General features: G+C 38.8%; 1 protein-coding gene across 1 annotated transcript; it reads right to left on the reverse strand.

Moving 5' to 3' along the window:
- Nucleotides 1-2,508: 2,508 nt before the first annotated feature.
- Nucleotides 2,509-5,611, reverse strand: LOC147840674 (chemerin-like receptor 1). The gene is made up of 2 exons (XM_087284542.1): nucleotides 4,427-5,611; nucleotides 2,509-4,066 (listed from the first exon to the last, which is right to left on the reverse strand). The coding sequence occupies exons 1-2, from the start codon at nucleotides 4,428-4,430 to the stop codon at nucleotides 3,150-3,152; spliced, it is 921 nt and encodes a 306-aa protein (XP_087140668.1). The 5' UTR covers nucleotides 4,431-5,611; the 3' UTR covers nucleotides 2,509-3,149.
- Nucleotides 5,612-14,676: the final 9,065 nt, after the last annotated feature.

Below are 14,676 nucleotides of genomic sequence, written 5' to 3' on the forward strand. Positions count from 1 at the left end.
CTGTTAATCACTTTCTTTTTATGGGACTCGTGAATAGGCAGAGTGATCTGTGTCGTTATAATGGCGTTGACAAACTTGGTTGGTAAAAAAAGTGCACAACCAACAGGAACCAGCCAACAGTATCTGAGGTTTTCGCTAAAATTACTAAGTAAAGATTGAACCAGTCTACTGACCAGCTGACTGCCTGGACCCGCTGTCTCAAGAACATGACAGTGTGTGTGTCCCGGTTTCTGTGTGGTCATGTGACACGCGTTTTCAGCGGCAGTGTGGAAGGAGGGCTGCTCAGAAATGCTAGGTGAAACGCCAGAGTGGATTTGTATCGTTTTCATCCTAAAATGCCATTATGCACGGTCTCCATACATACGCGTGGGTTTCCTGCGGGTGTTCCGGTTTCCCCCACAGTTTAAAGACATGCAATATAGGTGAGTTGGGTAGGCTAAATTGTCCATAGTGTATGAGTGTGTATGACTGTTTCCCAGAGATGGGTTGCAGCTGGAAGGGCATAAGCTGCGTAAAATATGTGCTGGATAAGCTGGTGGTTCATTCTGCTGTGGCGACCACAGATAAATAAAGGGACTAAGCCAAAAAGAAAATGAATGAATGAATGTTTGCTGTAATGAATAAACTATTCAAGCAAAGTTCTTAAGAGTTACAGCAGCCCAAAAAAATATCAAAAGGTTCAGGGCTATGAGCCTAACTAAAGCAAACACTTTTGTCCATGATTGTGACTTTAGTCTATGTGGTCCACATATGTTTTAAGATAACTGAGCTACATTTGCCATATCTTCTCTGAGCCGCTATAGGCTCACAGCCACATTAGCCAGAGTTAACTGTGCCAAATATTTGCCAAGAGCGGCCCACATTTCTTTTGAGATAACTGGGCCACACTTGCAATACTATCTGGATGCAGCCTTTATGATGCAAGCTGATATTGCATCACTCAGTGATGCAATGTCAGACACAATGCACTCAAGCTAGTGATGTCACTGTGATGGGTAAAGTTAGGGGTGGGGTTAGGTGAGCCCTTTAAAAAGCATTGAATGTAGCTCAGATTGCACTGCACCAGGTCTGCATCCAGACCCCTCTCCACCGTGGCCATATCTTCTCTGGGCCACTGAAGGCTTCAATCCACATTAGCCATAGCTTACTATGCTGAATATTCGCCACAAGTGGCCCACATATGTTTTAGGATAACTGGGCCACGTTTGCCATATCTTCTCTGGACCACTATAGGCTAACGGCTGCATTAGCCAGAGCTCACTGTGCCAAATATTTGCCAAAAGTGGCCCACATATGTTTTAAAAAACAGAAATGTGCGCACATCTAGAAAAATCTTGAAGGCAGGTGCACGATCAAAAAACAAACATAAGTAGCAAAAGATTCAAAGTAAATCGGCACACTGCCACTTTAGCTCTCAAAAAATTTTTATTTTGTCAAAATTACAAAAACAATACGTTTCGACCGACATGGTCTTCATTCACCCTATGAAGACCATGTCGGTCGAAACGTAGTGTTTTTGTAATTTTGACAAAATAAAATTTTTTTGAGAGCTAAAGTGGCAGTGTGCCGATTTACTTTGAATCTTTTGCCACATATGTTTTAAGACATTTGCACATCTGCACACATATGACCCACTTTAGGCTTAGACCCAGATTACCCTTAAATGACTAAGCCAACATTTTTCTAACTGTGGCCCACATTTGTCCTCCATCATTTGGGCCAAATTTACCATTTTCCACATGGGCCACATTAGGCTCACATTTAGATTACATTTTGGCATAAGTGCAAAATCTTTGCCTTAAATGAAATGGCCCATATACGAGTTTGAGTGTTTGGCCCCCCTTTGCCATTGTACAGGTGGGCCACTTCAGGCTCACATTCATTTTTTTCTGGGCTGAAGGAATACCACCAGTGCCACATAACTGACTAAAGTGGCCCACATTTGCATGCTTTCTCTGTAAATAAACAGAATAAATGCAATTCTATAATGCTGCACAATGTTTTGATAAAACTACAGATTGATTTTTACTGATTGTTTCTGCTGGTTTTGGTTCACAAAAAGGCCTTTGCTCCTTAAACCCAGTGCTCATGCAGAGAAGTCTCTGGATTGGGGTAAGTGTTTTCTGTGTGTTTTTCTAATCATTTTAGGATTTTATCTTTTTACAAGCAGCATCCAAATTGGCTGATTTGTTCTTACAGATTAGGAAATTTTGTGATTTGGAGGCTTCTAGCCCTCTGTTTTGTTTCTTCTCTGGTTATGACTGTTCAATTTTAACTCTTCGAAAAACAGCCTATGTGAAATATGTCACTCCAAAGTTATAAATACTCTTAAAAACTGTCTGTGTGCTCTTGCACAATTTTTAAATTAGGTGGAAATGGTGGTTGCAGTAGTGTAGAATGTTGCACAATGACTAAAGAAGTGCCCGTATGTGTAAAAAAATATCTTGTCTGCTTCCACCCACTGCCACTTACTGTAATCCAATAACACTGACGAAGGCTCACAGCTGAAACGTTTGTCTCCTTTCTCCTGCTGTTTATTTAACAAATTACTGAATATGGACCATGTTTGTTACTTGTCATTTACAGGAATTTGGCCACAGTACCAAACTTATCTGGAAAAGTGACTCTGTTACCTAAACAAGAATTAACAAGTCTTAGCAGAATCCTGATAAAAAAAGCTTTAAAATGACTTTAATGATTTAGTCGATATTATAAAAAAATCCTTAACTGGCCAGTAATGGTCATCTGAGAAATAAATAGTGTTAGTGCTGATTAAAGAGAATAAAAATGAATGATGTACACAGCAATGCTTTTAATCTAATAAAATAGATGAACAGGTCAACGACACAAACATCAATAAAGACAGACTAAGACTTAAATACACACACTGAACTAAACAATGAAATCAGGCCTAAGTGAATATACAGACACTGAAAACAAGAACACACAACTAAACCAAGCACAAAACCTGGATTTATAAAACTATAATTTACAAGAGATGTCTTAGAGAGAGAATTATGCTTAATACAGATGACAGTGACTGTTTAACTGTGATAATTATATGCATTATTAACAATGATTGCAAAACTTTTTTCCCCCAAACAAGTTTTCTACATTTCTAGCAATTCAAGTGTGGTTTGTTTTGCCTGTTAATCATCTTGTGTGTGTCTCATTTCTTTAATGTCCAGATGATCTTCAGCAAACGCCGTCTCCAGCAACAGCACCAGAGACTGTTTCAGCTTCTTCTTATAATCATCACACATGAACACGTAGAGAAATGGGTTCAGACAGCTGTTGAGATTAATCAGGTAGAAAGTAAAAAAAAAAAACTTCCAAAATTGATCCGTGAGAGTCCAATTATTATTTTCTGCCAATACCTTCCAAAACCAGCAAACACGGCGTGGAAATGAACAGATGAAGAAAGTCAGGATTACAGTTATAATGAGTCTGTATGACCTGAGCTGCTTCCTCTTTTTGAGGCGTTTGATTTTTACTCCAATAGCGATGTATGAAGATGCAATGATCAGGAAGGGGATGAGAAAGACCACTATAAATCCATATGTCACACGAATACCTGTAATCTTAAAAAGTTTTAATAAAGAGAAAATGTGGCCGATGGATGAAACCCAGATGAAGATGCAGATGATTCTGGCTTTACGCAGAGTTCTGTTATTTAGAGCCCAAACGGTCATCCATGTGCACAGACATCGATCTAGACTGATAACTACAAGAGACCAAACGCTAACAAACCGATTTAGTGGTGTTGTGATGATGAAAAGGTACTCTGTGTAGACATTGTGCGGCTTGCTCAAGAATAAGGAAGCATTTGTGATTGAAACTAAAATAAAGATGAAGTCTGCAATCGCCAAATTGAGAAACCAAATGGTGTTGACAGTCGTCTTCATTCTGCAGCCGGCCAGAAATATGACCAGCCCATTTCCAATGAGACCCACTGAGAGGGTGAAAAAGAAAATGCAGGCAAGAAAAATCTTAAATCCCTCATCCTCCACAGTGCTCTTGTCTGTTGAGTTTCCAGTCACATTTTGAAGCCAAAAACTGCTGTTTTCTATACAAAGAAGCACAGAAAGAACTGTCAGTGTGTCATTGTGCTGCTAAATTCTGAACTATTAGCTATTAGAGTATATCTGATCATGCTTCTCTCAAACATTTTAATAAAACCTCATTAGAATTAAACCAATAATTAGTCTTTTATATTCAATAACTTTGCATTTGCAGTGTGTGGATTCATTAGAAGGACATCTTTGTATGAAGGGTCACTTGTATGAGAAAGTAAATGTGTATCTTGTGCTTAATTATATGGATTTAATATTATCTCTGTGCATTGTCTGTGTTATATGTATATGTATTTATATTCTGAGAGATTTTTATAAACATATAATATTCATAATAGATTTTAATTTCTTACCCATCTTTGAGGTGTCAATGCAGTGGAAAGAGTCGAGTCTTGCTCTTGATCCGTCTTCTTCCTTATGCTGCTTTATGCCAGAGCAAACCCTGGTGCTTCTCTATTGACTAATAAGGCTAAATATGGTCATTAGCAATCAAACCCACCGCAGAACCTTTCCTGTTACACTAGAATTTTCTGTTGCTCAAACACTGCAAAAAGTACAAAAATCCCAGCATGCATTGCAGTATGAATACATTTTATATCTTATTGATGCTCCAGTTTTCATTATTTGCTTTTGATTCTGCTGTTTATGTTGACATTGTTGATTTTGTCACTTCTAGTCTCTTGTTTGTGATGTTTGTGAGTTTTGTTCATTTTGTTAATTGTCACCGTTGTTGAGGTTCATACGTGGATTATTGATGTCTTTGTGTGTATACATTGAACCATAGATTATTTTATTTAGCTTATAAACCTTTTATGTGGCATGTGCAAGCATGTTATTACGTTAATTCTAATAATGGAATAAACATGGTTAACATCAGTGAATTCTATTATTTCATCACAGGTTGTGCCTCACTTAATTTTATTTTATTTTTTTTACTTGGCTTATTTGCTGTAAGGTGATGCGGTGGCACAGTAGGCTGTGCTATCGCCTCACAGCAAGAAGGTTGCTTGTTCAGGCTCCAGCTGGGTCAATTGGTGTTTCTGTGTAGAGTTTGCATGTTCTCCATGCGTTCGCGTGGGTTCCTCTGGGTGCTCCGGGTTCCTTCACAGTTCAAAGACATGCGATATAGGTGACTTGGGTTTTCAAGTTCTTAAAAGTTACAGCCCCCCCCCCCCCCCCAAAAAAAAAAAAAAGTGTATACATATATATATACACTTTTACCATATATACCATATATTTGACCATGATGGTGACTTTAGTCTATGTGGTCCACATATGTTTTAAGATAACTGGGCACATTTGCCATATCTTCTCTGAGCTGCTATAGGCTCACAGTCATGTTAGCCAGAGTTAACTGTGCCAAATATTTGCCAAAAGCGGCCCACATTTTTTTTGAGATATCTGGAACACATTTGCAATACTATCTGGATGCAGCCTTTATGATGCAAGCTGATATTGCATCACTCAGCGATGCAATGTCAGACACAATGCACTCAAGCTAGTGATGTGAGGTGAGCCCTTTAAAAAGCATTGGATGCAGTTCAGATTGCACTGCACCAGGTCTGCATCCAGACCCCTCTCCACATTTGCCATATCTTCTCTGGGCCACTATAGGCTCAAATCCACATTAGCCATAGCTTACTGTGCCGAATATTAGCCAAAAGTGGCCCACATATGTTTTAGGATAACTGGGCCACATTTGCTAAGACATCTCTTGTAAATTATAGTTTTATAAATCCAGGTTTTGTGCTTGGTTTAGTTATGTGTCATTGTTATCAGTGACGATGCATGATGCTTTGGATGATTATGCAGATGATTCTGGCTTTGCGCAGAGTTCTGTTATTTTGAGCCCAAACAGCCATCCATGTGCACAGGCATCAATCCAGACTTATAACTACAAGAAACAAAATGCTAGCAAACAGATTTAGTGATGTTGTGATGAGGAGAAAGTAGTCTGTAAAATCACTGTGCCGCTCATTCAACCTTAGGAAAGCACCTGTGATTGAAACTAAAATAAAGATGAAGGGCTCTATTTTAACAATCTAGGCGCAAAGCTCAAAGCGCAGGGCGCATAAGCATTAAGAGCGTGTCAGAATCCACTTTTGCTATTTTAAGAAAGGAAAAACGCATGTTCTAAACGGGTTGAGCTTATTTTCTTAATGAGTTATAGGTGTGTTTTGAGAATAAACCAATCAGTCTCATCTCCCATTCCCTTTAAGAGTCAGATGCGTCACGCAATAGCATTTTCTATTTAGATGGCGGACTTTGTAAGTGGAAAAACTGAAGGCTTTACTAGCGATAAGACAGTCAAACAGAGCATCTGCAGCGCGAGAATGAGAGATGAGCCTCCTCATTATTTACTTTCACTTTCACTGTCGTGGATAAGGAAACGTGTTGTAAAAAATATCCAAACACACGTGCTTTATTTTTAATAAAACAAATTTAATTATGCATATAATAAGTAGAACTACTATTAATAATAACATTATACAAAAGCAAATTGTCATGAATAAACTGAAAAAAGCCCCCCGAAATGAAAAAGGCATGAAGGCATTATGTCAAAAATAATAATTTTTGTAATCATTTATTCATTTAATTCTATTTCATTTGTAAAGATATTTGCGTATTTTTGTACATCCTGTGTGTTTAAAGCAATGTTTAAGCAAGGCGCACAACTAACGCGCTCTGCGCTGGACTGTAGACCTGCTCTCAGCTGGTCTATTGTACAGTCTATTTTAGATCCTAAAAATAGCTACGTGCCAAAAATGCATTTTTTTTTTCTTTTTAGATCTGAACGCCTATGCGTGCACATATGAGTGCAAATGCATTTGCTATTTAAACAGCAAGGAGCAAAACGTCAAAACGACACTTGCGTCAAACTGAAACTAGCAAACAACATTTGCGTCACACATTGCGCCAGGTGTATAATAGGGCCTGAAGTCTGCCATGTAAAGTTTACCATAAGCAAATCCAAGTTTAAAAGAGGTCCGCTGAGGAGCTAAAATGAAACTTTTTAGACATTTTAGAGTTGAGTATTAACTTGCAAGTGACATTAAAAGTGAACATTTATAAGTCGTCCATTGAGGAGCTAGAATAAATATTTTTTAGATATCTTTTTAGAGTTAAATAAAGACATAAGATGAAACATAAAAAATATCACAGTATGGGGTTGGAGAAGATGAGGCGAGGAGCAAATTGCAGAAATGAAGGACTTGATCTAACAAAAACTAAACAAAACAACTTAAACATCAAAATAACATAAAAATAGCATTAATACATACGCAAGGCTTGACAGGATTTGGCATGACAGATTTCCTCAATGACAAGGGACTCAAAGACATCTGTATAAACAACGTCCTCATGGGCACTGAATTAACATCAACAAACCAGCACAGGACACAACACACATGTGCTCACGTATGCAATGTGAATGTTCCATCCAAGTGCCAACCGAAACCGAAACCAACAAGACAGAGGCGCTGAGAAAAGATCACATTGCAGACAAAACAAACACAGACACTAGGGCAAGAGCACGCATCCAGATCACATCCAGACCTTGTGCGCCTGCATTAAGTGGGAACGAGCATGGCCCGAGCACAGACTATCGAAGCTCATACAGAGACACACAATGACAGAAAATGAGTGCACAATGTGACATAACAGGATTTGTGTCTGGACTCTGTCACCAAAACAAGAATTAACAAGAACAGAGTGGTAGAATCTTGTCACTAGACAGGATTTGTCACGACAGACATGAAAGAAATTGATGACAAACTCAACTAAATCCTCAATGACAAGGAACTCAAAGACATCTGTATCAATGACGTCCTCAATGACGGCACTTGGACACTGAATTAATGACGACAGACCAGCACAGGACAGAACACACGTGCACTGACATTTGCAACGTGAATGTTCTCTCCCAGCGCCATCTGAAACCAACAAGACAGAGGCGCTGAGAAAATATCACCCCGCTAACAAAACAAACAAGCGGCGCCCCAAATGCCACACTATGCACTTATACAAATGGAGCAGTAATGTCTTTTTCCTAACCGGAAATTCAAATCGTTTTGCAGATGACGTTTGATGGTTGCTAAATTAGTGAAATAAATGACTAAACTACCAAATAATACCTACCATGAGTATAGCCGCATTCACCATCAGTTTTAGCTCAGGTAGATCCAGTGGCGTAGCGCAAAATGCGGAGGCCCCCCTGCAGGGATCACCGACGGGGGCCCCAGTTGAAGGCGGGGGGGGGGGGTATGTATACACATATACACATTCACAAACACTGTCTTGACTAGTGCGGTTGAATGACATTTGTCCTGGGAGCACTGTACCAATGTGGCGGCGCTATAGACGCATGCCCAGGGTCCCTATGCGATATCTAGTGTATATATCTATGTCACAAATTGAGGAGCGGGGAAAGGAGGCGGAGTGGCGTCACAACGCGGGGAATCCTTCACAAACCGAGGAGCGATCACAAACCGAAAGTGGCGAGAGCGTCAAAGTAGCCAGAAGTCATTCATTTTTTAACGAGAACCGGCGGCGAGAAACAGCGGCGCGTCTTCATTGGCTATGACGCGGTTCGGCGGCAAGCAATCAGAATGAAGTAGTCCACCGCCTGAGCGGAGTTCAGAGAACACAGACCTGTAAACTTTGGTTCCGACCACAGTTGTTCCCAAGAGTTTGATTATTGCGGTTCCTGGATTTTCAATTATTAAAAATCGCGACGACGTGGGGCCCCTAATCACGCGGGCCCCCCCCCGGGGTGCGTGCCCTGTGGGCCCGTCCGCTACGCCACTGGGTAGATCTTGAGAACTCCCCAGCTGTAGTAGCTAATGAACAGATAGTGATTGCTCTTGAGAGATAACTACTTACTAGGAGCATGCCTGTGGTGCCGATTTGTGTTGCATGTTTTTGGACGGTGGGAGGAAACCGGGTAACCCGGGAAAAACTCATGAGAGCACAAGGAGATCGTGTAAACTCTGCACAGAAACGTTGGTTGGCTTGGTAAGGACTAGAACCAGTGACGTTCTTGCTGTGAGGTAACAGTGCTAACCACTGGGCCACTGAGTCACCTATCTAGCAAAGGAGGAGTTGGGGTGGAAGGAGGGATTCTTCAAAACTAAGATGGCAGTTATATGGAACTTAGGGTATTTATAGTGGCTTAGGGATCGTCTGATTGGTGAATCATAAATTAAATAATGCGGAACCAGCTGCAAGCAATCATCAGCATGTGATCCTCTTGAAATTAGTCTATAAATAAACTTCAGATATACTACAAAATGGCTTAGAACAGGGGTTTTCAAAGTGTGAGGCGCGCCTCCCCTGGGGGGCGCCAGAGCATGTCAGGGGAGGCGCGGAAAAAAATATAATATAACAAAAATATAATTATTAAGTTTAATTATTATATGTATTTTTTATTATATTTAAACGTTTTAATTAAACAAAGCAAAAAAAAATAAAACGTCAAATATAAGAAAACCTTTTTTACCCAGAAGGCCATAGCTGTGAATTCGCTTCTGTTTGCCAAGCCCGCCAATACAGGTATATGCCTGCTAATACAATGGGTCGGTTTCTGAGACCCCTCCGATTCAAAGCTGTAATGAAGTTCACGGCCCTTTGGCTGCCGGGAAGAAGGAGGCGGAGAACCGAAGCAGTTTTAAAGTGATTTATTAATGACAGGAACGGCAGCTCCTCACGGAGGCTGCCGTCTAAACCAAAACAAATTTAAAAAAGTAAAATATGTCCGGGTCCGGTCATCTCTCGGCTTCCTCTGCCCTCATTTCTCCTTTTATCGTCCAGAGCTCCTTCCGTGGGATCCGAGGCAGGTGCGCACCGCAGGTGTATCCACTTACGCGGTGGCCTCACTCCGTTCCCACGGCTCTCGGCCACGCCCCCTCGCCACAAAAGCCTTCAAGTTCAGGGCTTAAACCCAAAAGACGATGATATGATGATCAGTATTTGAGTTTAGGATTTACGTGGACAGGACCAGCTGATGAACCACGACCTTTATGTGTGGTTTGTCAAAATATTTTGGCTAATGACAGCATGAGACCCGCTAAACTTTGACTGTTTTGACTGGGATGGACAGTTCTTGGATCTATTCTATTCATATTGAACCATCATCCTAGTTTTAAAAAAGTTATATTAAAATACTTGTTATTACCGTGTAAATAATTGTACTTTCATGCAAATGATGATAAAAGTGAGTTAACAGTCTGACATCTGTCTGTCTTTATATATACTGTATATATATATATATATATATATATATATATATATATATATATATATATATATATATATATATTTTGTGTGTGTGTGTGTGTGTGTGTGTGTGTGTGTGTGTGTGTGTGCGTGTTTGGGAGGAGGGGGGCGCCAATGGATAAGTTGTGTCAAAAGGGAGGCCCACTGTCTTAGACTTTGAAAAACCCTGGCTTAGAATAATGCATAAGCATGAGATTTGGGATGCACCTACAGACACCAGGACAAAAGCGCGCATCCAAACCACATTCGGACAGTAAAGTCTAGATCGGATACGTGGCCGGCTGGAAGTGTGATATGCACATTAATATAGCAGCGTTTTTATAACACTAACATTGATCAGTATTTTTACAGTACTGTGACGGTTGGGTTTAGGGTTGGGGTATGTGTAAATAACACAATTTATTGGGTAATTTAATAGATGGCATAAATATTACTTGGTACAACTACTGTTTTTACGTTACTGTGATGGTTGTGTTTAGGGTTGGGGTGGGGGTAGACAGTAATAAAATACAATAAATGGGAAATTGAATTAATCATATAAATAATTTTTGTTAACTTCCGGTCGCAACCGTATCTATCTAGCAATAACCTCGCGAGTGCCCACATTAAGCGGGAGCGTGCACGGCCCAAGCACGGTCACAGCGGCACTCATACAGAGACACACATTGACAGAAAATGAGTGCTTGACCCCAGAAAACTACAGCCGAGCACAACATACAAGACATGACAGGACTAGTGTCTAGACTCTGCCACCAAAATAAGAATTACCAAGACCAGAGTGGCATAATCCTGACAAAAAAAAAAGCTTTAAAATAAACAATTTAGCCAATATTATAAAAAATCCTTAACCAGCCAGTAATGGTCATCTGATAAATAAAAAAACTGTTAGTGCTGATTAAAGAGAATATAAATAAATTATATACACAGCAATGCTTTTAATCTAATAAAATACATGAACAGGTCAACAACACAAACAAAAATGAAGACAGACTGAGACTTAAATACACACACTAAACTAAACAATGAAATCAGCCCTAAGTGAATATACAGATGTGGCCGATTCATTTAAGAAATTTATTTATTTATTTATTTATTTTTATGTGCAAGTAATAGTTAACTTCAGCAAAACTTGCATCTAATGTTTTGTTTTATTCACTTCAAGAGTTCCTATGTTTGTTGTAGGTGGGGCTGTAAATAGTGTAACACCGGGTGAATGTTAAAGCTTCCCTCTGTGTGCCCGCGCTCAGTCGCGTGGTGCACGCAGATGGTGAAGCAGAGGTAATTTTCGCTCTCCTCTAATCCTACAATTATTATCCTTTTGCAGTCACAATCATTTTATTTTGACACTAAAATGCTGTTTAGGGTTTCTGTTGTAATGTGTATTGTTGTGATGAGTATATTTTTCTTTAAATGGTGTGTTTATTGTGATTTTAGAGTTTTCATTTGCACGTGTATTTTTCATGTAGGATTGAGAGGGTTTCCAGTGTTAAACTATACTGACTGTGCCTCACTGTTTTGTTAAGGTATGTTGTTTTGGTTATTGGCTTGTTATTTTAAGGATTCAAATATGTAAATCAGTTTAAATTACAGTAATGGTGTCATTTAATTGTGTCGTGGCAGATTTTCAACTAATAATTAAATTAATGCAAACAAAAAGGGTTTTATTTTATCAGTGATCAAAAAATTAATGCAAGTTACAACTAACAGTTATTTAATGTTACATATTTTATTTATATTATGCAATTTGTGATTTTGTTTTTATTGGCATTTAAATGTTTAAAATAGGAAAATACATTTTTCTCTGTGTGCCTGCGCAGTCGCAGGTGCACGCAGATGGTGAAGCAGAGGATTGAGAGGGTTTCCAGTGTTAAACTATACTGACTGTGCCTCACTGTTTTGTTAAGGGAATAAATCAGTGTTTCTCCACCTTATGAAAGTAAATCAGTAGCAATACTTGAGAGCTTGCAAATGTAAATGTGAGCACTTGTGATAATAATATTTGTATGTGTAGGTTGAAATGTACACTTACAGCTCTGATGTGAACAGCTGAAATCCTCGATTTGCACACACACACAACAATCCACACACTTGTGTTTTAAATTCGAAGATGCAGATTAATAGTTGTGTATTTGTAAAATGTCATTCACAAATACAAAGTGACAGACACACGTGTGCACGGCAAATTTGACTGCATCTTCGCTCTACAACCACAGGTCGGCACTCACAACCTCTCAGATTCGTCAGTACAACTACAAATCTCCCGCGCTCTGACTTTTGCTACACATCTCCCGCAATCTCTGTAGCAGAACTCATCTGTGCACTCGCAGATGCAGAGGCGTGAGCAGCGCTGGGCAGGGGAGGGGCGGGGCTGGTGTAAAGCTGTTTGATTGGCTGATGCCTGACCAATGAACAATGCCAGCAGCCAACAGGACTGAGGTGCAAAATAATCATTACCCACGATTATTTTATTATTTAGGGTTTATTTAAACTCTTTTCTGAAGAGATTCTTGTTAAAAATAATAAATTCTGTGGAAATGTACATACCAGTAAAAGAGCAGCAAAGCCAGTTTATTGGCTAGAGCCAGCCAATGAGATGGGGCGTTTCTGTTTGTCAGGACACAGGGCAGCTCACGTTGTTGGAGGCCTCGAGCAATCAGAGGGTAAGTTATGATTTTTAATAATTATCTATATGTTCAATACTGTTAGCTAAGCTAAGGACTGTGCTGGGTGCTTCTCTTGTTTGTTTTTTTATATAAGAAACAGTTATGAGTTATCTAGGAGCTGCTTTCAATCATGTTATATGGTTCTAAAGATACGATTCAACCCACATGAAATAAGTTGTAATAGTATTTATAGTAAATAATAGTACGTTTTTGAACCATACTAACTATAGTAAACTGTATTATACAGTATATATTGCAGTATCTACAACTTTGTTAATGAATGCAACAGCACACTGTAGTATTAACTAGCAGGACCTTTAATAAATTGAAGTATACTTGTATGTATGTATGTATGTATGTATGTATGTATGTATGTATGTATGTATGTATGTATATATATATATATATATATATATATATATATATATATATATATATATATATATATATATATATAGCTTAAATTTGAAAAAATTTAAATATAGCTATCTGTTTAAAACTAAACATTCTAATGCCATTTATTATGCAAATATCAAGTTGAAACAAATCTGTTAAGAACACGTATTTATAAGTAAAACCTAATACATTTTAAAGCAGTTTCATTTCTTTCTAATTTTTACATCTACATGCATTACATCTGATTTAGGTCCACAACTTGCATCCTTCAACATGATATGTGTGTTCAAAGGAAGAGCAACTAGGTGAGGGAGACAGTGTCCATCGCTCAGCAGAGGGTCCACTTTGAGCATCTCATCTGCAGGGTTAAGCAACATAAGCTGAACAGTCATCATCTCTCTCTATTACAGCGAGCATCAACCAGCTTTACACAATGGCTTGCTTTCTGACCATTAGTTAAGGCTTGAGCAAAGTATTAAAGAGGAGATAACATTTGATGGGTAATGATGAAGTTGGATTTACCACCTCCATCTCATTATGAACAAGGAAAAACCCTGAAATATTTCAATACAAGTAACTAGACATTTGCACTGCACTTATTTGGACTGTAAATTTTATTTGACAAATTACATTCCCTTACAGAACAGGTGTCAAACTCAGTTCCTGGAGGGCTGCAGCTTTGCAAAGTTTAGTTCTAACCCTAATTAAACACACCTGATCAAACTAATTGAGTCCTTCAGGTTTGTTTGAAACTTTCACTTAAGTTTGTTGAAGCAGGGTTGCAACTAAAAACGTGCAGGGTTACGGCCCTTCAGGAACTGAGTTTGACACCCCTGCCTTACAGTAAAGTGTAAAAATACTACATTAAACAATTATCAAAATAAAAGTTGTGTTTGTGGGTGAGTGTGTGTTTTGTTCAAATCTGTAGTCATCTTAGCAAGAAAAAAGAGAAAATAAAGTCGGCTTCCTCTTAAATGATCTGAATCATTTTGAAGTGTTTGTAGATGAGCTGGATCATCATGTCATCTTTAGCATAAATAACATCCTATTCAAGCTATGCAGCTTCTCTGAGTTCCTCATCGACTTGAAACATGCTGATCTCTCCTGTCACTCCATCCTTACAGGAAACTGAGAAATAACCTATAGTTAGTAACGTTCATAATTAAAAAAGTGATATAAAGGACACACTGTACACAAACATGTAAATAGATAGATGGATAGATAGATATGATGCAGGTTATAATAACAAAAACCGGTATGATCTGTAAGAA

The sequence above is a fragment of the Danio rerio genome, chromosome 15 (assembly GCF_052040795.2).
Source record: "Danio rerio strain M-AB ecotype USA chromosome 15, GRCz13ab, whole genome shotgun sequence".
NCBI classification, from domain to species: domain Eukaryota; kingdom Metazoa; phylum Chordata; class Actinopteri; order Cypriniformes; family Danionidae; genus Danio; species Danio rerio.